At 41.1% G+C, this 24,764-nt stretch overlaps 2 protein-coding genes across 2 annotated transcripts; one reads left to right on the top strand and one right to left on the bottom strand.

Moving 5' to 3' along the window:
* Positions 1-677: 677 nt before the first annotated feature.
* Positions 678-3,947, bottom strand: MOCS3 (molybdenum cofactor synthesis 3). The gene has a single exon (XM_042930670.1). It carries the CDS (start codon positions 3,945-3,947, stop codon positions 2,538-2,540), a length of 1,410 nt encoding a protein of 469 aa, XP_042786604.1. The 3' UTR covers positions 678-2,537.
* On the top strand, positions 3,791-24,762 carry DPM1 (dolichyl-phosphate mannosyltransferase subunit 1, catalytic). The gene is made up of 9 exons (XM_042930672.1): positions 3,791-4,397; positions 8,645-8,744; positions 14,474-14,507; positions 16,536-16,612; positions 16,697-16,722; positions 18,679-18,774; positions 22,083-22,151; positions 23,653-23,767; positions 24,638-24,762. Exons 1-9 carry the CDS (start codon positions 4,237-4,239, stop codon positions 24,740-24,742), a joined length of 783 nt encoding a protein of 260 aa, XP_042786606.1. The 5' UTR covers positions 3,791-4,236; the 3' UTR covers positions 24,743-24,762.
* Positions 24,763-24,764: the final 2 nt, after the last annotated feature.

Genomic DNA, 24,764 nt, shown 5'->3' on the forward strand with positions numbered 1-24,764 from the left:
TCTTGCCACTAGGATATAGGCATGTGACTAGGATTTATTCTAACAGACACACCTCAGAAGGCTAAGAAGAACAATCGATGGAGGCACCTGGGTGGCTCAGTTGGCTGAGCGTCCGACTTCGACTCAGGTCATGATCTCACGGTTCATGGGTTCAAGCCCCGCGTCAGGCTCTGTGCTGACAGCTCAGAGCCTGGAGCCTGCTTCGGATTCTGTGTCTCCCTCTCTCTCTCTCTCTCTCTCTCTCTGCCCCTCCCCCGCTCACGCTCTGTCTCTCTCTTTCTCAAAAATAAAGATTTAAAAAAAAAAGAAAAAAAAGAGCAATCGATGTAAAGCCGATTCTGCTTTCTGTCCTGAGCTGTGGCTAAAGTGCTGGGCTTTCTGGGAGAGTAGTGGGGCCAGGTCAAGTAAGATCAGTGAGGTACCCTAGCAGTTTCCCCTAGTGCTAGATGGGGCAGCATTGCACAGCAAGTGGTCTCCGATCAGTTCTGTGCACGGCTTTGGCCATCACTCCTGGAATGAATAGCTCCCAGGCTCTCACCCAGATACTTACAAGCACCGTATCTCACTTTCATAAGCCCTTTTCCCACGTCAGCAGCTAGAGTCACCTGTGCTATTGACAACCAAGTTTGCAGGGACTACCAAAACTGCTTAACTTTAGGCCATCACTCTTTAGAATATCAAAGAGTTCCTACGTCCACTTTATTGTTTAATATGGATCAGAAGCAGCTTTTGTCCTGGAAGCAAGAAGCTGAGACACAGGCCTGCTATCTTTGTTCTCTTCTCCTGGCCTCAGTCATTCATTTCCACAACTCCTTGGGGAAAAAGCACAAGAAACCTGCTCCTGTAACCTGGGTTACCGTATTTCACGGTTAAAAAGTTAAGGGCTATCCTAATTTTGCATTTGGTAAATAATACCATCCTTTTATGATAAACTAAGAGTCTATATCAGAGATTGCAGACTGCTGAGTAAATCTGACCTGCAGAGGGTTTTGTCTGGCCCACATAAACTTTGTATATATACTGTATATATTCTATGTATATATATTGTAGCCAGAGATACAAACATTCCACACATCTGTGATTTCTGAGAATTATAGACTGGCAGGCAACAATCAGCTGGAGAGTGGAGGCTCTTTTGACATGGCATGTACTCAATTTGCCCCAGATACTCACCAAATCTTTGCTTTTAATTTTGTACGTATTTAGAAGTTAGGCAGACTACCTTCCATCTCATGAAAATGTTGTTTAGTAAGTAAACATAAAAGCACCTACAATTTGTACTGCCATAAAATCCTGGAATAAAATAGATTAAATCAAAGTAGAAAGAGTAAATTGAAGGGGAGAAGTGGGGAGCTGTTTGGTGGGTGTTTCAGCCATGTGGGATGGGGGCTCCGGGATCTGTTGCACAGCGTGTGCATGTGGTTGACAATACTGTATTGTACGCCTGAAAGTTATTGAGGGGTAAATTGTGTTTGTGTGTGTGTGTGTGTGTGTGTGTGTGTGTGTGTGTGTTTTGCCACCATAGAAAGAATCAATGTAGTTTACTGCATTAACCGAAGTGAAAAAAAAGCAGCACATAATAATGCAGAAAAAGCACTCGACGAATTCAACCAAAGCTTAGCAAACTATACACGGAAGGAAAATTCTTTAATCTGATAAAGGGAATCTCTGGTAAAGCAATAACAAGTAATACTGGTCAAATAGTCAAGTTTTTCACCTGATTGTGAAGGAGGTAAGAATGCTCCCTATTCCACTTTAATTCAGTATTGTATTTGGGGTCCTTGGCCAGTAAAGCAAGAAAGAAACATAACAGGTTGGATAAGGAAAAAAGGGCAGGGGAGGGCAGAAGGTTGGGACTTAAGCTTGAAGACATCAAAGCAAGCCAAACCGCAGTATATCATGTATACAACACTATAAGAAACATTTTTTCTAAATCATCAATTTGTAAGAGAAACTGACAGACTACAAAGTTTTATCTTGCTAAACTACAAATATCTCACTTTGATATTAATCCAAAATGTTTCATAGAATGACCCTTCCCCACATAATTAAAACAATTTACATTTTAAACACTTACTTCGGTAGCAATATAGTCTATCCTTTGAAGTAGAAAAAAGACCCAAACAATGTCTTAGCAAACATTAAACTGACCTTAAGTATATCATCTGTGATCAATTTAGTAAAACTACGTTTACAACACTTTTCCAAGCATCAAAACGGACGATTTAAAGTACTGTTTGATTGAGGGAGGTGGACAAAAAAGGACACACGATCTATCAAAACGCAAAACCCTGTCACTTAACATTATAACTCACACGTTCAAGACCTCATCCGAGTGCTAAAAACACAAGACAGATCTCAGAAACGGTAATATAACTGAAAACGACAGCATCCAATATGTTACGACAACAAAGCCCCTTATATAAAGGAGTTGAGGTATTCAGGCTCTTCCATACATTCCTGAAAAAAAAAATGCAAATAAATGTATCTTTTGGGTAACCCAGCCATCTTCCTCAGGTCAGACTCTCCCATCCACCTCAGTACTGCGGAAATGTTCCATCGATTTTGGCAGCCCAGGCCATAAGGCCCCCCACAACATCTTGAACTGTGAACGATTCTAACTCCTGGACTGCTGTCAAGGACTGCAGGATCTTCACGGCTTTCTGGGAGTCATTGCCCAGTTTGCAAATCACATAAACCGGGAAAGCTGCCCCTTCCTGTGTGCCCTGCTTCCCTTCCCGGATAGCTTCTCCTAAGAGTTCCAGGCTCTCTGCATCCCTCCGTTCCAAACGTTTCAAAGGGATGTGTAAGGCATGAGGCAAACGACAGATGTCCACCTCCACTTGAGGCCTAACGTCCAGCAACAGGTGGGGTGAGCCGGAATCCAGAAGTCGCTTATAGTCGGTGACCGAAACTCGCTCCTCTGGGCTCAGCAACCGCAGAGAGCGGCACTTATCAGTGGCTGAGGAGCCACAGAAGGCTTCGTAGTCCTCCAGGGCAGTCACTGTGGGCCGCTCCCCACAAGCTGCACAGTCAGGCCTGCGGCCCCGAAGCTGAATACAACGAAAATGTCCTCTGAGCGCATCAAAGATCAACAGGCTGCCGCTGTAAGACGGGCCCAGGCCTGCTGCGATCTTCAACACTTCCAGCGCCTGCAAGCAGCCCAGGACCCCGGTTACGACACCGAGCACCCCGCCATCCGCGCAGTTGGTCACTGTCTCCGCAGGAGGTGGCTGAGGGAATACGCAGCGGTAGCAAGGCCCGCCGTCATAGTGGTAGACCGTGATTTGGCCCTCAAAGCGCAGGGCGCTGGCTGACACGAGAGGCCGGCCGGCTAGCACACATGCGTCATTAACCAGGTAGCGAGTGGGCACGTTGTCAGAGCAGTCAGCCACCACGTCATAGCGGCGGACTAAGTCTAGCGCCGTGGCTGGCGTAAGCGCCTCCGCATAAGGCACGCACTCCACCGCCGAATTGAGGCGGCGCAGCGAGGCGGCGGCCGAAAAGACCTTGGCCTGCCCGGCCAGTGCCTCGCCATGCAGCACCTGGCGGGCCAAGTTGCTCATTTCTACTACGTCGTAGTCCACAAGGCCAAGGCGGCCTACGCCGGCCGCTGCCAGGTACTGCGCCAGCGGGCAGCCGAGCCCACCGCAGCCCACTACTAGCACCGATGCAGCGGCCAGGCGCAGCTGTCCCTGCACGCCCAGCTCAGGAAGCACCAACTGCCGGCTATAGCGCAAAATCTCATCTCGAGACAGGGAGGCCTTCGGCGGCAGGGATGATACCGAAACCAGCCGCTCTGGCTCCTGCTCCGCCAAAACAGCCGCCGCCAGCTTCTGCTTCAGGAAACTCAGCTCCTCCTCGCGCTGGGCAACTTGAGCCTGCAAGGCGAGTACCTCCTCCCTGGAAGCCATGGCGCCCCTCCCGGAAGTTGTCCTGAAGAGCATTTCCGCTTCCGGCTTGCCGTCTCCTAGCGACTGGAATAAACTAAATAATTTTACGGAGCTGGGGAAAAAAGCGAAAACTAGACATGAACTTCCTGAAGAAACCCTAAGATTCAAGTTTAAAGATTTATAGTTCCTGGATATTTCCAACGGAACCATGAGGAGAGCCTTAGGAGAACTAGAACCTGGCCACATGGACTGTCCCCCTCTTCCCGAATTTCGTACGGTCCGACCCGCCCCTTCCCGCGCCACGTGACGTCATTCCGTTTCCGGCGTCTCGCGCAGTTCCGCCATGGCCTCCGAGGAAGCGAGCGGCAGCCCTCGTAGGTCTCGGCGGGAGCCGGAGGGGCGCGTCCCGCGACAGGACAAGTATTCGGTGCTTTTGCCCACTTACAACGAGCGCGAGAACCTACCGCTCATCGTGTGGCTGCTGGTGAAAAGCTTCTCCGAGAGGTAGCGTGCCCTGCCGCCCTCCCTGAGGAATGAGATGAGCTGGCTTCGCCTGCCTGGGTGTCGGCAGTTGGCTGCGCGAGGAGTCCCTGCAGGCCTCCCTTCGGCTCTTGAGGGAAGCCTCGGGGAGAAGGCCACCCTGCGAGAAAGAGGCGGCGGATACTTCTGGGGTTCATTCTGTGTCTCGGGTTCTCATTCTTGCCCTTGGGTTTTATGAGACGTTCCTTTTATTGTACACTCCCATCCTCTGTCCCCCAACCCCACCCCACGCCCCTGGTTGTCTTTTTCTTAGTAGCGTTGCCCACCTTTTCAGTCGGAGCGAGGTTGAAAGCTTGACCTCACTCCTACTTCTGGATGGTCAGGATGCGGCAGGAGCCGGGAGACTAACCGAGCACGCTCACTCCCGCCCCCGTGCTGAGTGCTTATGTAAGCATGAGGTTTGATCTCTGTGGGTTAGGGAGCTGCTGCTGGCCTGGGCAACTTCGTTGGTCACTAGTGGATGTTTGGTGTGGTTGCTAGAAACTGGGGCTTTTAGAGTTTGAATTTGAAAGTGTTATACAATGTTTTTAAGATTTCGGAAGATCCTGGTATCAGTATGAAGTAGCTTGTTTTAGATCCAGTGGGATCGCGTATAGATGAAGATCTTTCTGTATCAACACATACAAACTTCGAAAATTAAGTAACTTTCTATATGGCTGTGTTATAATTTAACCAGGTCATCTCCGTGAACACAGATTATTTCTAGAGCTTTCTTGTTTTTCTTTTTTGACTTTTGTTTTACGAATGAAAACAGGTACTTTGTTCACACCATATTGTCCAGCATTTAGAAGAGCGCTTGACACACACTGAATGCTCCTTTATTAAATGACTGTTACAGCAAACATGCTCATACTTTTACTAGTGTACTGGGGATAAAGTCTTCAGGATGGAATTACTGGGTCAACTGATGTGCTTAAAATTGACAGTTATTCCCTCTCCTGCTTGCATGGTCACGCTTGCTCTCTCTCAAAAAACAAAACAAAACCAAAAACTAAAAAAGCTTTAGGGGCACCTGGTGGCTCAGTCGGTTGGGCATCTGACTTCAACCCAGGTCATGATCTCGCAGCTCCAACCCCATACCTGCCCTCAGTGCAGAGCCCACCTTGCATCTTCTGTCTCCCTCTCTCTCTGCCCCTCCCCTACTCTCTCTCTCTCTCTCTCAAAAATATAAAAATCAACACATTGCTCGCAGAAAAAAAGATTGTACCACCTTAGGACTAGCATTATTTGGAGAGTGCCTGTTTCCCTACCAACCAGCCAACCTGAGCTTTATTAAACTTAACATTTTTGAAAACACTAATTGGTGAAAAATATTGCTTTTTTTTTTTTAAAGTTTATTTTATTTATTTTGAGAGAGAGAGAGAGAGAGAGAGAGAATCCCAGGCAGGCCCCACACTGCCAGCACAGAGCCCAACGTGGAGCTCAGACTCACGAATCATGAAATTACCTAAGCCGAAATCAAGAATCAGACGCTAACCGACTGAGCCACCCAGGCGCCCTGTAACTAACTGTCTTAATGTACATGGCTCCTTGCAGTTTTTGTACTCATATCTTTTTCTTTATTTTTTATTTTGGTTTTTACAAACACTTTGCAAATTAGAGAAATTATCTTAATACAGTTGATCTTGTTTATTTTGTCTTCTGATTCTCAAATATTTTTTCCTTTAATCAGAGTGATGTTTAATGAAGGAAACAACTATTTTCAGCTATGGTCAGATTACTTAAAGGGAGTTTAGCTTGATTCCTTTAAACTACCTTACCCTCAGGTGTTCTGGGCACTTTGAAACGAGAGAAAGGAATAATTTGCTTATGAATGACTTCATTTCTTTATGAAGTATATCTCTTTCAGCATATCAACTGGAATCAACATCTTAGCAGGTTTTGGCTTGTTAAGTACTAAAGCACCTAGGGGAGAAGGCTTAACAGATGGGCTGATTTTAGCTTTCTTTTTGGATTTTGGGGCTGACTTTTGTTTTTTTTTTTTTTTTTTTTTTTTTTTTTTTTTTTTTATTTATTTATTTATTTATTTTTTTTATTTTATTTATTTTTTTTTAATATATGAAATTTACTGTCAAATTGGTTTCCATACAACACCCAGTGCTCATCCCAAAAGGTGCCCTCCTCAATACCCATCACCCACCCTCCCCTCCCTCCCACCCCGCCCTCCCTCCCACCCCCCATCAACCCTCAGTTTGTTCTCAGTTTTTAACAGTCTCTTATGCTTTGGCTCTCTCCCACTCTAACCTCTTTTTTTTTTTTTTTTTTCCTTCCCCTCCCCCATGGGTTTCTGTTATGTTTCTCAGGATCCACATAAGAGTGAAACCATATGGTATCTGTCTTTCTCTGTATGGCTTATTTCACTTAGCATCACACTCTCCAGTTCCATCCATGTTGCTACAAAAGGCCATATTTCATTTTTTCTCATTGCCACGTAGTATTCCATTGTGTATATAAACCACAATTTCTTTATCCATTCATCAGTTGATGGACATTTAGGCTCTTTCCATAATTTGGCTATTGTTGAGAGTGCCGCTATAAACATTGGGGTACAGGTGCCCCTATGCATCAGTACTCCTGTATCCCTTGGATAAATTCCTAGCAGTGCTATTGCTGGGTCTGGGGCTGACTTTTGAAAGCCTTTTAACAGAATGAATGTTTTCTTGCTGATTTCCTTACATATGTTTATTAAGACCAAGAGGAAACAGTGTTGTGGGGGTTTGGTGTGCTTCCTTTACTTTGTCCTTAAGTTTCCCAATAAAGTTGTCCAAAAAAAATCCAAAAGGGGGGTGGAGGAAGATGCAGTGATCACATGTACATCCAAGTATTGTGTTGGCTTATTTTTAGAATAGAAACTGTAACATAAAGTTAATGGAGAGCCAGCAGAGAGATTTTAATTTTGAAGCACATTAAAATCTTATGTAATTTTCTGTGCTCTTTCTAATGACTGAGATAATGGTACAACTATTTGAAATAGTGGTGTAAAGATTATGTCACCATTTTAAAGAGGGTTTTTTAACAGATGAAATGAAGTCCTATTTGTTCTTGATTATGTTATTTAAATTTATTTGGGATTAAATTTAAAAGAATATTCAGTCTAAGGTGGCTCAATGGGTTGTGGCCAACTCTTAATTTCTGCTCAAGTCATGATCTTGCGGTTTGTGTGTTAGAGCCCTGCATGGGTCTCTGCCTCCATGCTGAGTGCATGGAGTCTGCTTGGGATTCTGTCTTCCCTTCTCTCTGCTTCACCACCACCGCCCCCGCCCCAATGCACACTGTCTCTCTCAAATAGAACATTAAAAATAAATAAAAGAATATTAACTCAGCAACTCAGTCAACTTGAGATATCTTTTTTTTTTTTTTGAGAGACAGAGACAAAGCGCCAGCCTGGGGAGGGGCAGAGAGAGCGGAAGACACAGAATCTGAAACAGGCTCCAGTCTCTGAGCTGTCAGCACAGAGCCTGACGTGGGGCTCGAACTCATGAACCACAAAATCATGACCTGAGCCGAAGTCAGACGTTCAACTGACTGAGCCACCCAGGCGCCCCTTGAGATATCTTTTATTTATTTATTTATTTATTTTAATTTTTTTTTAACGTTTATTTATTTTTGGGACAGAGAGAGACAGAGCATGAATGGGGGAGGGGCAGAGAGAGGGAGACACAGAATCTGAAACAGGCTCCAGGCTCCGAGCTGTCAGCCCAGAGCCCCACGCGGCTCTCGAACTCACGGACCCCGAGATCGTGACCTGAGCTGAAGTCGGCCGCTTAACCGACTGAGCCACCCAGGCGCCCCTTGAGATATCTTTCAAATGTACTTTTGAAATATTTTTTATAACTAAGACTTGATGCTAAGGTTCTATAATTCCACTTCCAAAGTGGGTAAGTAAAATTTTATGATATCCTATGGCATATAATGGACGGATGTGTATGTAATCGCTGTGAGTTTTTAAACTAAAGAGTGTGTTTTTGATTTGAGAATTTTTTTTTATCTCAGGGCTTCATTGTAACGTTTTTATCCATAGGCTGCCGAGTTTGGAGGTATAGTACTAAATGTTTGACATTTGTTTCATTTGGTAATTGAAGTTTTCTTTGGTGATTAATATGACATAAATTCCCACTTATATTGGTGAGGAAATAGTAATTTTAAAGTTATTTTTTAATTGGAGAGTATTGTCTCTGCAAGCAATACAAACTTTTTTTTTTTTATTTTAGTGGAATCAGCTATGAAATTATAATCATAGATGATGGAAGCCCAGATGGAACAAGGGATGTTGCTGAACAGTTGGAGAAGATCTATGGGTCAGACAAAATTGTAAGTCATGTGAACATTCTTCTGTCACATTAGTTGTGTTTGTAGGGGAAAGATGAGAAATGACAATACTTAAAAGGCAATCTGTTTTTCTAGAAACTGAAATGAAAAAGAACATCTTGCTTGAGTTTTTCCATGTCTTTGATAAATTGGGTCAGTAGCAATTTTACAGCAAAATAGTGAGCCTTTGGATAAAGTCTGTTTTCAGAACTTACTCTGCAGATGAGTTTTCTTGAAGGGCAAAATTAAAGCATGATATTGACAGGAATATTAATGGAACTAGATTGCAATTAGTAATATGTGTCATGATCTTTCTTGCTCCCCTTTTTTGCAACTGTAAAAGCTTGTAGCTGGGAAACGTGATTGTTTCCATGTGAAGTTGGCATCTTTCTATTTGTCAGAGCACTTGGCATCTTTCTTTGTAGAACAATCATCTGGGAGTAGATTGACTCTCTGAGTCTTGAACTTTATAGAGTTTCCCACTGTACGTTAAGGGGTGTTGTTTTTCTGCTGGAGTAACTTAGATGTAGAATTCATTTTATAATGGCTTTATAATTTTTATTTTTTATTAAAATGGTTTTTTTAATGTTCATTTTTGAGGGATAGAGAGAGGCTGAGTGTGAGCAGGGGAGGGGCAGAGAGAATCTGAAGCAGGCTCCAGGCTCCAAGCTGTCAGCACAGAGCCTGATGGCACAGAGCCTGACAGGCAGGGCTCAAACTCAGGAAGCTCGAGATCGTGATATGAGCCAAAGTTGGACACTTAACTGACTCAGCCACCCAGGTGCCCCTATAATTTTTATTTTTGACCACTGGTTTATTTTTATAATGGTTTTTATTCATAAGTGTTTGAATACACTTGTGAGCTCTACTTTAGGTAATTTTGGGGCCCAAGCAGACAGTTGAATCCAGATTTAAACACATTCTGAGCATTGGGTATTTTAGAATTTGTATGGACCAGAGTTTCTCAGTCTCGGCACAATTGACATTTTGGACCTAATAATCCTTAGATGTGGGGGACTGTCCTGTATGTTACAGGACATTTAGCATCATCCCTGGACTCCATCCACTAGATGCCATTAGCAGCCCGTCTCCCCAGTGTGGCCACCAAAAATGTCTGTGAGTATCATCAAATGACCTCTTGTGGGCAAAATTGTCCACTCCTCCCAAAAGAGAACCATTGGTATAGATACGAAGAAAGAGGTCTCTTGGAGAACCTTTGTTGATATTTTCATCTTAAGAAATAGCAATTAAGCATTATAAAAAAAAACTGTGGCAGGGTGCACAAGTTGGAGGAGATATTGGTTGATGGAAGGGAAGCATTTAAGGGGAACATGTTCCTCTTACACACATAGTAAATCTCTCCTATACTAGTTATTCTTTCCATATCACACCTGGGCACCTCAAAGATCTATCACCCTTCCAATCCTCCTCCAGATGTACAGGAAGAGATTAAAAGTTGACAGATTTCCAGCCTTCTGTCAGTGACTTCTTATGATGCTAGGTTCGTTTTTTTGGCCACAGTCTCCCAGTTTTTCTTTTACAAGTTCCGGGCCAAAGCCACTAAATCACATGTTACATGTAGAATACTCTGAGTTAGGCACTTCTGTTTAAGCCAGGAATATCAACCTGACAATACTTTGAATACTTTTGCCATAGAACTTCAGCCCTGAGGTATAATTGATTGATCTTAGGGTATGTCTACTAAATTGACCTTTTCAAATGCTAAAACAATATGGCCCTCAAAGAGTTCCATTTTTCCCATCAACCAATAAAATTCAAAATAATGGGAAAAAAACTGCATTCACTATTACAATTTTCTTACAGTTCCTTTGTTATTTTATGATATTCAAATCATTTAAACTAGAAAAATTGCCCTTTTTTCCCCCTCAACAATATCAGGCCATGCCAGAAATGGCCCTTCTTGCTTTTAAGTGACAAGTGCCACAAGTTTACTTGGGAGAGAAGATGGAGAAGGATTATTATTGAAGCTATTTTACAATATCTCAAAACATTAAGCACCCGATGCTTTGTTTGCTGGTCTTTCAAACTGGCTGGAATGAATGTTTCAGAAAATGAAGGAAGTTTGTTTGTTTTTTAACTCTATGTGAAGAAACTGAGCCAAGAGGTTAAGTCACTTCCAATGTCATATAGCTAATAAATAGCAGAGGTGGGACCATACAAAAGTAGAGGCACATACCTTGAACTGTTAATGATGGTTATATAGGTCAGGGAGAGCTGAGGTTGTGGAGGGCTTCAGCCTTTCTATGTCGAGTGCTTACATGACATTTGATTTACATCATCTGTTTCAGCCTCCAACCTGAGGTCAGATTATATCACTTATATTATTCCATAGTTTACTATTTTACAAGTTCTGATAATGTAATGCATCTTCATTACTTTTAAAACATCAAATATAACTAAGATTGAGAGGTTTGACTACTTAAAAATACCAAAATATTACCTCTGACGAAAAGATCAGTATCCTAATGAGATGTACAAAACCATAATTCATAAGAACTATAAACAGCCAAAAATGGAAAAAATAAAATGAAAAAAAAAGGGAGCCTCATTGATAGTAAGGAATTGCAAAACAGGAAGAAAGTACAATTATTAGCCTTTTTTTTTTATGTTTTGAGAGCGCGCGCGCGCGAGAGTCAGAGAGAGAGAGAGAGAGAGAGAGAGAGAGAGAGAGACAGAGCACAAGTGGGGGAGGGGCAGAGACAGAAGGAGACACAGAACCCAAAGCAGCTCCAGGCTTCCAGCTGTCAGCACACAGAGCCCGATGTGGGGCTCGAACTCAAACCGTGAGATCATGACCTGAGCCGAAATCGGACGCCCAACCGACTGAGCCACCCAGGCGCCACTACAATTAGCCTTTCTTAGCTGAAGATTTATTTTCATTATGGTAAAAAAAAAAAAAAAGTCCACTCAAATACTGTTGATCCTGGTTTTTCTAAAATGTCATCAAGATTTTCTATAGTAAAAATGTTTTAGAAAATAAGTGTTTTACCAAATCATAGGGTCACATGAAGTATCTTATAAGCAGTTGTGGTGAGCATTCATCAGAGTGTGTGCCCAGCACTCCTGCACGTACTTTCTGTGAGTTCACACTTGTCCTGATGGCTGTGAGATAAGCTCTGTTGTGCCCTTTACTGCTTTGAGCCATCCTCATTGATGTGAGGGGGCAGAAAAGGAAGGGGGTGGAATTAAGGATTTGAAAGTACAGCACGCTAAACAAAACAGTGTGTTATTATGTAAGAAATGAAAAAACTACATTGTTGTCAAATGAAAAAGTTACTGATAAAACTGAAGTTGCCGTTTATGAACCTCCTAGTCCCTTCCCCAGGGGAGACCTCTGTCAGCAGTTTGGTGGGGGTGGCCTCAGACCTTTGTGCATGTGTGCGCATGGGTCTACATGTGGAGAACTGGGTAAGGTGGTGCTTTTGTTTTTTTAACATAGATGTAATCTTCCTGCATTCTGTTGATTTGTAATTATAGCTTGGAGATCTTTTATTACTAAATTTTCTCATTCTTTTAACTGTAGCACAGCATTCTTTCATATGCAGCGTGGTTTATGTTTTATAAACACTTGAGAAAAGACTTTTCTAGCAGAAACATAGGATTAGAAGATCTAAGGTGAACTCTATTTTTTTTAATGCTCATTTATTTTTGAGAGACAGAGCACGAGCGGGGGAGGAGCAGAGAAAGAGGGAGACACAGAATCCGAAGCAGGCTTCAGGCTCTGAGCTGTCAGCACAGAGCCGGACGCAGGGCTCGAACTCACGAGCTATGAGATCATGACCTGAGCTGAAGTCGGACAATTAACTGACTGAGCTACCCAGGCGCCCCTCCCTGTTCAGTAAATTTTAATTACTGTACATGGTTGATTGAATGTCTAGTTCTCCTGTAAGAGCTCATCAAGCAGAAGTGTATTTTGTCTTTGTTCCTCCCCAAGACTTGCATGCAGTTTGCATGTAGTAAAAAGTACTACAATCTGTCCTGGTTGAATTGAACTGAAAATACTCTGTTTAGAGATTTGCAGTCTGAGGCAGCCTGCTTATAGACTGGCAAATGCAGAAGGGGACAAGATAGGCTCAGTAGTGAGTCTACTTGAGCCGTGTAAGAAACAGTAAGAAAAGAAAAAATACAATTTTTTTTGTTAGGAATATAACCCTAGGGGCACCTGGGTGGCTCAGGTGGTTAAGCATCCAACTCTGGGTTTCGGGGCACCTGGGCGGCTCAGGTGGTTAAGCATCCAACTCTGGGTTTTGGCTCAGGTCATGGTCTTGTGGTTTGTGAGTTCGAGCCCCACATCGGGCTGTCTCCTATCAGCACAGAGCCCACTCTGGATCCTCCTCTGTCCCCCTTTCGCCTTACCCCTCCCCCTCACGTGCTTTGTCTCTCTCAAAAATAAACATTAAATATATATGTATGTATATGTATATATTTAGGAATATAACCCTAAAGTCATGTAATTGTGGCATTAGAGAATGTAATGAGGTCATCCAAGGATAAAGTCAGGATAAGTTGATGGAGTGATGTCAGCATTTAAGATCATAAAAGGAGTTCAAAGAAAGGAGTATAAATACCCTTTCAGCCAGTGATTCAACTTTTAGGGTGCTAATTACAGAAATAACTGGACCTTGGGACACCTGGGTGGCCCAGTCAGTTAAACATCTGACTCTTGATCTCTGTTCAGGTCATGATCTCCTGGTTCCTGAGATCAAGTCCTGCCTAGGGCTCAGTGCTGATAGCATGGAGCCTACTTGGGATTCTCTCTGCCCCTTCCCCACTCCTTTTCACTCAGTGGTGCGCTTCCATTCATTGGTGCACTCTCTTTCTCAAAATAAGTAAATAAACTTTATATAAAAAAGAAAACGGGGCGCCTGGGTGGCTCAGTCGGTTAAGCATCCGACTTTGGCCCAGATCATGATCTCACAGCTAGTGAGTTTGAGCCCCGCTTTGGGCTCTGTGCCGACAGCTCAGAGCCTGGAGCCTGCTTCAGATTTTGTGCCTCCTCTCTCTGCCCCTCCCCTGCTCACGCTCTCTCTCTCTCTCTCAAAAATAAACAAACATTTAAAAAAAAAAAAAAAAAGAAAGAAAACAGGACCTATACAAAAGGATATATGTACAAGTGTCTTTGTTGTAGGTATATTTGTAGTGGCAGATACCTGGAACCAAACTGAATGCCATTAACTAATGAATGACCATATATTGTCTAACTTGTAATCTTAAGCCTGTGTTTTTGTAATTGAGAAAAATAAAAAGGAAAACAAATCAAGAACTAAAAACTAAATCATTAAAATCACAAAAGGAATTGAGGAAACAAATGTGGCTATCAAATATTCCAAGAAGATATGGAATAAGTGGGTTAAATCCTCAGTTTTCCTAGGGGAAGGAACCAGTAGATGTTGTTCAAAATGCTAAGTAATAGATATAATATATTGTTACATACTGTTTTCTGGTGGGTAACTCCAGGAAAAAAAAAATGTTTAAAATTTGGCCTGCAGTGTTGGGGTGAAATTTTCCAAGCTGTTAAACTATTTGATTTGTTATTAAATAGTAAGCACTTTTTCACTTTGGCAAAAAATGTTAAGCATACTTTGCTTTAATGTCTAATATAAGGTCTAATGTATGGAACTATGTTTCTGTTAAAAAGGGTAAGTACCTATAAAAAAATAATTTTTAATAGTTTTGTGTGTGTGTTAAAATGCTGTTTCTTATTCTTGTAGCTTCTAAGACCACGTGAGAAGAAGTTAGGACTGGGTAAGTATAACCTCTCACCCCTCATACCTGCTCCTTGCCTTGGTAAGGTGATCCAGTATGTGTTTTCCCAATTTGGAACAGGGCCAAAATACAGTGTCCTCCTGTAATGGTTTTTAATGATCTTAATGACATTGAAATGGTTTAACTTGAGTTGTCTCTATCTGTCAAAGCCCAGTTGGGAAAGCAGAAACCACTGTCAGTCTTTCAACGTAGGGAATTTAATACGAAGAATCTGGTTACGCAGGTGAAGGAATGCTGAGAAGCCAAATGGAGCCATGAAGCTACTCAGACTAGTAACAGCTAGTGGTTGCTACCACCCCTCGAAAGAAGCAACAATAGGAGATGGTGCTTTTGGAGCCCAGGAACCCCAGGTTATTTAGAAGGGGTTGGAATAATGGAGTGGGGGCTACCTGGCAGGAGCTGGAGCCATGGGGATACCCAGTCAGTGTTGGGATGCAGTGTAAGAGTGGGGACACACTTCGACTTTTCCTCTTCTCTCCTGGCAACTATCCCCTGGTGTCTCCCAAAGCGATTTGGCAGCCAGTTGACAAGAGCCCTTGGGAACTGTAGTTCCATGCAGTGTAGAACAGAGAAGGGGTCCGAGAGCAAATGTGTTGGGACCAGCACACCACTTTAGCTCTAAATCTTTGAGTATTTTTTTAGAAGTTATAAACAGTTACTCTTTGTTTTTAAAAAAGAAAGCTTTTCCAGCTTTTAATTATAGGAGGTTATAGAAAATCTCAGATGAACTTGGTCCTTCCAAGATGAATATCTGAATGCCCTTATTTCTTTTCTTTTGGTTGTAGTTGCTTATATTGGGAAATAATAATAATTTTATTAAAAAATTGAGAGAGCATGGAGGAAGCACAGTTCTTTTTTGTTGTTTTTTAATGTTTATTTGATTTATTTTAGAGAACGAGAGAACACAAGCAGGGGAGGGGCAGAGAGAGAGGGAGACACAGAATCCGAAGCAGGCTCCAGGCTCTGAGCTGTCAGCACAGATCCCTTGGGGGTCAAACTCATGCACTGTGAGATCATGACCTGAGCCAAAGTTGGATGCCTAACTGTCTGAGACACCCAGGTGCCCTGGAAGCACAGTTCTTAAAAATCGAGTACTTGCTGTCCTGAAGACCCTTAGTTCTCTGGCATCATAAAGTATCTGAATATCTGAACCCAGAAGTTCTTTGGGATTGAAGTAATCTGGAAACTGCCGTGAAAGCAACCAGGAATTACTAACCAGTCAGTAGAAATCCAAAAAGCTGTGATGGTGACTTTTGAGCAAAGGAAGTTAGAACTGAGTTCGGCCTTGGGGCACCTGGGTGGCTCAGTTGGTTAAACGTCTGGCTTCAGTTCAGGTCATAATCTCATGGTTCATGAGTTCCAGCCTCGTGTTGGGCTCTCTGCTCTCAGCACAGAGCCTGCTTCAGATCTTCTGTCGATCCTCTGTCCTCTCTCTGTCCCTCCCCTACTCCCGTGCTCGCTCGCTCGCTCGCTCGCTCACTCACTCTCATGAATATTTAGAAGACTTTGCCCTTACTAAGAAGATACTGTGGTGGCTTGGACCTAGAGAATGCAGGAATCCTCAAATCCCAATTTACCCTTACTTGCCAGGTCCATAGGGAACTTTCAGGCATGAGGGTGGCTAAATAATTCCTGGTTGTGCCTTTGACCCCAGACACCAGACCAGGGCTCTAGTGTATTAGGTTTACAGCATAGAAGACATTCACTGGGTAGCTTTTATGAAGATGGGACAGGAGTGATGGGGAAGAGCAGAGGCAGGGCAATACTCGCCAGGTCAGGATTCAAGCATCGGAAGATGGTGCCTGGGACTAAGGTGAAGTTGGAGATGAAAGAACGGACTCAAGAGATGTTTTTTATTTTGAATAAATAGGATTTAACGGTAGTTTAGTTTTACCTCTGGAGAACTGCTGTATGCTTTTCAGATGCTTAATTTAATTTCTCGCCTGTTCACGAGTATACTTCAGTGTTTCTGGTGATTTTCTTTAATGGATATGTTTTTGTTTTTAGGAACTGCATATATTCATGGAATGAAACATGCCACAGGAAACTACATAATAATTATGGATGCTGATCTCTCACACCATGTAAGTGGTATCTTTTTTTGTTAGCTATTCATGATAGGTTAAGCCTGTTTTACTGACTTCATGTTTATTTTTTTTTAATTTCAGCCAAAATTTATTCCTGAATTCATTAGGTAGGTATTTCTAATATTTGAAAAAATTCTAATTCAAATCATTTATCTTATGTTGATTTTGGACTTCTTTTCATTTTTTTCATTCTTTACTAATTAAAAACGGACATGCTATTTTGTTTGCTGTCAAAATGGATACCAACATATATATTTGAGGCTCTTGACTATAGATATGTGACTAAATGATATATTTTAGGAACTAAGCAACAGATAATTCCTTTGTTATCTAAATTCTTCCAGAATATGGGAAAAGATGGAAGGTGACTTTGTTAAATGGAATTAAGCCCTGCATCGTAAGGGTGAAACACCATGAACAAATAGGGTTTATTCCAAGAATGCCAGGATGGTTCATCATCAGGAATTCATCAACATAATTTATCACATTAACAAAGCATGATTGAGTCTATAGATGCTAAAAGGTATTTGACAAACTTCCTGGGTCACCTCTAATGAAAACTTGAAAGTAGAAAGAAAAGGAAACCACTTAAATTTGATGGAGAAATCCAGTCCTAACACAAACATCTTACTAATTGGTGAAATGTTGAATCATTAATAAACGCATCAAGTTAGGCATACAGCTGTTATTATACATGGATATTTTAAGTGACATATTAAGCATGTAGTATAAATACTGATAAGGGATACAAAATTGTATTTATTTGCAGGTAGTATAGTTGTATTCTTAGAAAATCCAAAACAACATGAAACCTCTCAGAATAAGAATGTGGAAGCTGTGCTCAGTGTAAGCTGAATATACTAAAACAAAACTAGGTAACGTTTCTCCCGTTTGGATCACTTCAGGCTCTTTTCTTTGCCCTTCAAACTGCTGTGTGATCTGGCCCCTCTGCCCCCTCCTTTGGCTAAAATGTTCTTTCCTTTCTCCTTCATAGCCAACTATTCTCATCCTTTGATCTCTGCATAAAGTCCCTTCAGAGATACCTTGTCTGCTTATATGTTGAATACCCAAAAGCCCCTTTGACCTGTGAAGGAAATGAAACCAGGGGAATAGAAAATTTGTGAAAGACAGAAATAGGCCATATGTAGAAGAAAGCCCAATGGCTGATGAACCCAAGAGAAGATACCCTGGCATGTTGTCAGGGAAATGCAGTTGAAATAACTGTGGGAGTATTTTATTACCCGTTAGTTCGTCATAATTACAAACTGAAAGAGCAGCACATCTAGTGCCAATAAGATGGTGGGAGGTGGACACACAAATATTGCCGGAGAAATGTGAGTTGCCACAACCTTTTTGGAAAGTAATTTCTGGTGATATCTGTTGGAAATACTCCTAAGCTTTATTTTAGCAAATCTGTTATGTTCCACTTTGGGTCGTCTAAGCACCAGGATGTACATTTATAAAAACATTGCCACACTTCATTGTGGTTGTGTTGTTGGGGGTGGGGAAACCCACCATGAAAACAACCATATAAGTATGTGGGTTCAGTGTTCTGTGGGACATTTTTGCAGCTATTGGAAAAAATGGGGAAATTCTCTGCTGACCTATAGGGATGTCCATGGTTCCATTATGTATGTTGTTAATGGACACAAGGCAGTTGCAAAATGTACTTTTTTGGGTTCCAGTTTCGTTAAAGCAGCCAGAAAGCCTGGAGTTCCGTGTGTCTTTATCTTTCTGCAAAGAGAAAGGTCTGGAGGGTTACCAGACTGTTTTAGCACTGTTTACTTCATGGGGCCGAGAACAGAAAGGAGGGAGATTACATCTTAGGATGGTTTCACATGGTACAATCAGCAAGTACTATTTTTTTAATTTTAGAAGTTAACAAAGGGGAAAAAAATCAGAATTGGAAATATTACATCAAAAGATTTCTTAGTGGTATAGGTCATGTTTTCTTGGCATTATATTTCCTGTGCAAGTCTTAAAAGTTCTTTTTGTATAACTCATGAAAATAACTATTGAAAGCTCAATAGCTTTTTCTAATTGACAACTGATTTTTTCTATAGGAAGCAGAAGGAGGGTAATTTTGACATTGTCTCTGGAACTCGCTACAAAGGAAATGGAGGTGTATATGGCTGGGATTTGAAAAGAAAAATAATCAGGTAGAGACATGTGCTATGGTTTCTCTCTTGTTTAGTGTAACTGGACGTATGTTTGTAACAGGTATTTGGATTATAAATCACCATGGTGCCTTGGGATTTCTGGGACCAGATTGTTAACTTCATATATACGTATGTATGTATGTACATATGTATATGTGTATATATATAGTCATCTCAAATGTATGTAATCATTTCAAATAAATGAGACACTTCATGATCAGCTATTACTAAGCAGCAAAAGTAGTGAGGCTTTGGAGTCAGACCTGGGTTAAAATCCTGATTGTGTCATTTAATCCCTGTGTCACATAGCATATTGTACCTTTTCTAGCCTTACTTCCCTCATCATAAAATGGAAATGAAACATACTGTTTCAGTTTTCTATCACTGTATAACAAACTGTGTCAAAGCTTAGTGACTTAAAACAACTATTTCTCCTCATTCTGTGACTTGGTTGATGGTTCCCCTGCTAGCTTCACCTGGGCTCATTCTTGCAGCTTCTTCAGCTGGAAGGTCAGGGTCAGGTAGGCTGAAAGATCCAAGATGGCCTCATTCCTGTATCCAGTCGTTGGGGCTGGTCGTTGTCTGGGGCATCTCACTACTGCACCTTCTGGAAAGCTTGGCCAGTGTCTTCACATGGCATCCTAAGGGCAGCATCCAAGAGTCCTAAGGCTGCAGCAGCAAGGCCTCCTAGTCCTAGGCTCTGGAGCTAACAGCATTCTTTTTTGGTCAAAGCAAGCCCATAATCAAGTGGTGAGGAAGGAGAAGCCACTTACTGGTCTTCATCCACAAGGAATTTGGGAGCATATTTAATCTACATCACTTTTTTGTGCTTCTTAGGAAGATGAGGTCAATTTTAATCCATAAAGGATCTATCCAGCTTACTATGTTACACATGACGACATAATTTTATACAAATTCTTACTAATGTTAGTGTTTTTTATCACCCTTTTCATCCCTATTGAAGATTCTGTTGAGTTAATCTCCGTTCTGCTTCTTAAATGTGGAACCTTGGGCAAGTCATTTAAGACCTGTAGGACCCTCAGCCTTCAGTGAAATGAAGGGGTTGGATAAAGCAGAGAAAAAATCCTACACTACTTTTTCCTGTTCGCTCTTTCTCGTGCACACACACACACACACTATATACACCGTTTGAATGGATCACCACAGGTGGGGCAAAACCATCAGTATTTTCCACAGGCTCTCCAGATGATTCTGTTGTACAACCAACATTCAGAACAACAGATGAGTGATCTCTCTCTCAGACCCGTCTGAATTTGGTCATCGGAATTCTTATTTAAAATAAGGGAATCCCGATCAGATACAATTTACAGCTTTTAGTTGGATCATTAAGTTATATTGAGTTGTGTTTGTCATCACTTGTTAATGTCTGCACTGACTTAGTATATAAACTCCTGAGAAAGATTATGTAATCACTTGCCCAAGGTCTCATTTGTGTGATCCAGAATTAGAATTAGAATCCAAGTCTGTCTCACCCTTGCTGCATATTTTAAAACAAACCCCCATTTAAAAATGCATTATCATGACGGGCACCCTGGTGGCTCAGTCATTTAAACGGCAATGCCTGATTTTGGCTCAGGTCGTGATCTCAGTTCGGGAGTCCAAGCCCCATGTCAGGCTCTGCGCTGACAGCTCAGAACCTGCTTAGGACTCTCTGTCTCCCTCTCTTTCTGCCCTCCCCTACTCACGTGCTCACTCGTGCATGTGCATGCTCTCTCTCTCTCCCTCTCTCAAAAGTAAATAAATAAACATTAAAAAAAATACATTAGCTTGAATAGAGCTGCAAATACATACGTATACATACACACATAAACATATATGCATGCTTTCCTTTGATTAAACCCATCTTGGGGAGGTAAACTGTGTCCTAGAATTTTTTTGTTATCTATTAGAAGCATCTTGAAAGGGAAAATGTTTTTGAAATTAGCCATTATCCCAGCTATATGACTAATCATGTTATTTGTATAAAAATAATCTTTCCGAGGGAGGGCCTTGGTAGTTAGTTACCTTGGCTTTGGAGAGAAACTGTTCTTTCCAGTTTGCCCCGGAAAACTTTTTTTTCTGAATCGGAGTTTACTAAAATAGCTGCAATAAAAAAGCCACTTTTTCCAAGGGCAAGGAAAGTCTTTTTGAAATACTAATAATAGCTATTAGTAATAGCTTGAAACTGATACTTGGTTGTGTTGGAAGCACACATCCTGTCATTGTTGTAGACTGGATGTCTTTGCTAAAATTCACGTGTTAAAGTACCTTACCCCCAAAGCATTGGTATTTGGAGGTGGGGCCTTTGGGAGGTAATTTAAATATAGTGACCATGGGGCACTCATGGTAGGATTAGTGCCCTTTCAAGAAGAGACCAGAGAGATTGGCTTCTCTTGGCCTCCTCCCCTCAGCACATAGCATGAAGGCAGCCCTTTAAGCTAGGAAGAGGGTCCTCCTCAGGAACCAAGTCTGCTGCACGTTGATCTTGGACTTCCCAGCCTTCAGAACTGTGAGAAATGAATATAAGCCGCCCAGTCTGCAGTATTTAGTTATAGTGGCCCAAGGAGACTGACACAGTCTCAGAATGAACCTTTGTTCAATTTCCACAGATTGCCAAAAACCAAAACCCTTTCCCACTTGTATACTTTCTTTAAAAAAAAAAAAAAAAAAAAAAGCCGTATTTATGCAGACTGACCTGTTGCATTACTTGAAATCCACAATCCCTTGTTGCTGATTAGAATCTGAAAAGGATACTCCAAATCCCTGATCCCTTTTGCTCTCTGAGAGATGCTCATAATTCTAAATAATGGCTGTTGGCAAATAGGCAAGTTGAATTTAAAATGTTACCTTTCTTACCTAAAATTTATAAGAATGATTGTTTTATAGGTCCCCTCTACGTGTCACATTTGAATAAAAGTCCCCATTTTCTGAAAAATGAGAATGCCAAATCTTTTACTGACTAAACTTTTTTATAAAATTAACATTTTTTTAAATGTTTATTTTTGAAAGAGAGGGCATGAGTGGGGTAGGGGCAGAGAGAGAGGGAGACAGGATCCGAAGCAGGCTTTGCACTGAGAGCAAAGAGCCCGATGTGGGGCTCAAACTCATGAACCATGAGATCATGACCTGAGCTCAAGTCAGATGCTTAACTGATTGAGCCACCCAGGCACCCCTATAAAATTGACATTTTTGTGAAACAGTTGTATTTATGAAATTTGTGTAGCAATTTTAGCACTCTGATCTCAGATGTGTTTCTCTTGTTTAAAAAATGTATTTTATAAAGAAAATCTGATTGTTTTATTTAACAGCCGTGGGGCCAATTTTATAACTCAGATTTTGCTCAGACCAGGAGCATCTGATTTAACAGGAAGTTTCAGGTACAGTAAAAACTTGTAATTTTATATTTTCTATATAAACTTTCTTGCTATACAGTGGCTTATTTAGGAAATGCTTTTCATTTCTACCCCATTTTTCTTCTGGAACACACAAAGGCCGACTGAAGTTCCTTCAGAGTTGCTAATGAGGCCTAAGCATCTTCTTAAGGAAAAATGTGTACTTTCCAAAGAGCATCCAAGGCAGGGCTTAGGTTAGTGTGTTTGTTAACATTCTCACTGGTGCTCAGCCCCTTGGGGGGCCCCAGAGGGCCAAGGTGGTTACTCAACTGCTTATTCAGAACATGGCTGTCACTGGTGATGTGCTCCAAAGAACACGTCTACCAGCAATTTTCTGCAATTTATATGAATATTTATGGCACAGTCCACAGAAAAGTTTAAAGACTTCAGTTACCTTGTTCTCCATATGCTTTCAATTAAAAAGCAAGCCTTGTTTAATTGGAATAAAGCCTCCTGCCAGGTTGGGAAGGGGTAATTTTTGTTTGTTTGGGGGGGGGGTTATGTTTTTAATTTTTGAACTGCTATAGTAGATGAACTGTTTCGTATGACCATGCCAAATGACTAAAGACTGCCACTTTTTTGTCTCTGAAGCTAGAAGATGTCTGTTCCTCTACTTTAAGGCCTAAACCTCATGCATTAGTTGATAATTTATATTACTTGATACTTGCTCTTTTCTATTAAATGTTGATTCTTTTTTTTTTTTTTTTTTTTTTTTTTTTTTTTAAGTATTGACACTCTAGGTTAAGCTAGGTTAAGACAGGAACTTAGGCATCACAGGATTGAGGCAGTCCTGGTAAGATACAGCTATTACCAATTAAGGTCACAGTTAGATATGTATAATGGACAGATGTCCAGCCCAACTTTAGATGGGCTGCAGGCCAAACAGATCCCATCAAATTTACAGAGTAAGACAGAGGAGCTAAGAAGTCCTTTGGGTGAACCCAGTCACTTTCTTCAGGAACTCTCCTTTAAGTCCCCTAGAGGTACTTCAGTTTATCCCAGGGAATTTATTTAGTAGATCTTGGGAAATAGAAACTGGTTATAGGCATTTGTGAGGAAACACCTGTTAGTTACTGAGTGTGTTCTGCTTTATATTGTGGATTCATCATCATCTGTCAACTCTATTGTTGCAATATTTGGAACAGTTTCCCTTTGTTCAACCTGAAAAATAAATTTTAAGAAAATTTAAAAACTAAAAACAGTGGGTGGTTCTGCTTCAAGTGATTCACTTTAGCCTATTTTTATAACTTCCTTAAAAGACACTAAGAATTCATTTTCAAAAGTATTCTAAATTATTTACCAAATATTTCATGACCATTCCGCTTCAGGACAAGTGTCATAATCATCAGCTGTGACCACTTTTCTGCATACAGATGGCTAGTGAAAGTTTTAGGTTTTATAAATACCAGTGAACTTTCCAAAGATCAGGTTACATGTAGGCAAGTGTATTTACCTAGGTGTTCATGTATATTTTAATTTCTCACAGGTTATACCGAAAAGAAGTCCTACAGAAATTAATAGAAAAATGTGTTTCCAAAGGCTATGTCTTCCAGATGGAGATGATTGTTCGGGCAAGACAGTTGAATTATACTATTGGCGAGGTAGGCAACTGATGGTAAATAGTCCACTGTATTCCTTGTAAAGGAACAATAGGTTTAGACTTTTTATAATAAAAAGTTTAACTTGCACAACTACTGAATAAATGTGGAAAGCTTCCAGTTGTTTAGAATGTTCGTGCACTAAAGGATGAAAATTCATTTCACTTCCAAATTACTACCTACATTTGACCTAAGATGTAAAACCTTAATAGAAGGCAGCATTCTCTTTTAAGGGATTAAAAGCTACTGGTACCTTATTCATTTTGCCCTTTCTTCTGGTCACCCAGCCTTGTGAGATGAGTGTCTTTGCTCCTTTTCTTCTTGCCGTTGCCAAGAGCCACCCTAATGATGAATCCTTTTGCCATTTCCTAGGAGTAAATGAAGAGGACAGGAATATTTCCAGCCAGCTAGTGAGCTCTCAGGGAAGGCTCTCCTCACTTAACACTAATGTTTGTATTCATAGCAAGAAAATAGCTAACTAGATTGCCATTTCTCGTGTGGAAGTTCCAAGATTTTTAACTTAACACTAAAATAGTGACAGATAAATTTAATGGACTACTGAAAAATTGTACTTTTGGAGTATCAATTTTTCTTGAAGTACAGGCTGAAACTTTGGTAAACCAGCTTAATATTCAGGATCAGTGCTTTCAGACAGTTGGAGATTTGGTTCATATGACCGATTTTTACATAATGAAATGTTTAAAGATTTGGAGGTACACACGATTGCTGTAAGAATCCTCTAATTGTGAACTTACTTGAAGGACTTGGCTATCAGAAGTTAAATTTTATTTGTATTGTATTGGTGTATGCCTGCTATACTTCCTTTCTAATAGTTTTGAAGACTGACTTACCATATATATTTTTTTTAACTAGGTTCCAATATCATTCGTGGATCGCGTTTACGGTGAATCCAAGTTGGGAGGAAATGAAATAGTCTCTTTCTTGAAAGGATTATTGACTCTTTTTGCTACTACATAAAAAGAAAGTTATTCATTATACT

The sequence above is a fragment of the Panthera leo genome, chromosome A3 (genome assembly GCF_018350215.1).
Source record: "Panthera leo isolate Ple1 chromosome A3, P.leo_Ple1_pat1.1, whole genome shotgun sequence".
Classification (NCBI taxonomy): Eukaryota; Metazoa; Chordata; class Mammalia; order Carnivora; family Felidae; genus Panthera; species Panthera leo.

Excerpts from the sequence above, each read along its gene's own strand:
- MOCS3 (XM_042930670.1), bottom strand. The coding sequence starts at position 3,947 with ATGCTCTTCAGGACAACTTCCGGGAGGGGCGCCATGGCTTCCAGGGAG.
- DPM1 (XM_042930672.1), top strand. The coding sequence starts at position 4,237 with ATGGCCTCCGAGGAAGCGAGCGGCAGCCCTCGTAGGTCTCGGCGGGAG. Across the intron at positions 14,508-16,535 it reads TGAGAAGAAGTTAGGACTGG|GAACTGCATATATTCATGGA; the intron begins GTAAGTATAACC and ends TTTTGTTTTTAG. Across the intron at positions 18,775-22,082 it reads TTGAAAAGAAAAATAATCAG|CCGTGGGGCCAATTTTATAA; the intron begins GTAGAGACATGT and ends TTTATTTAACAG.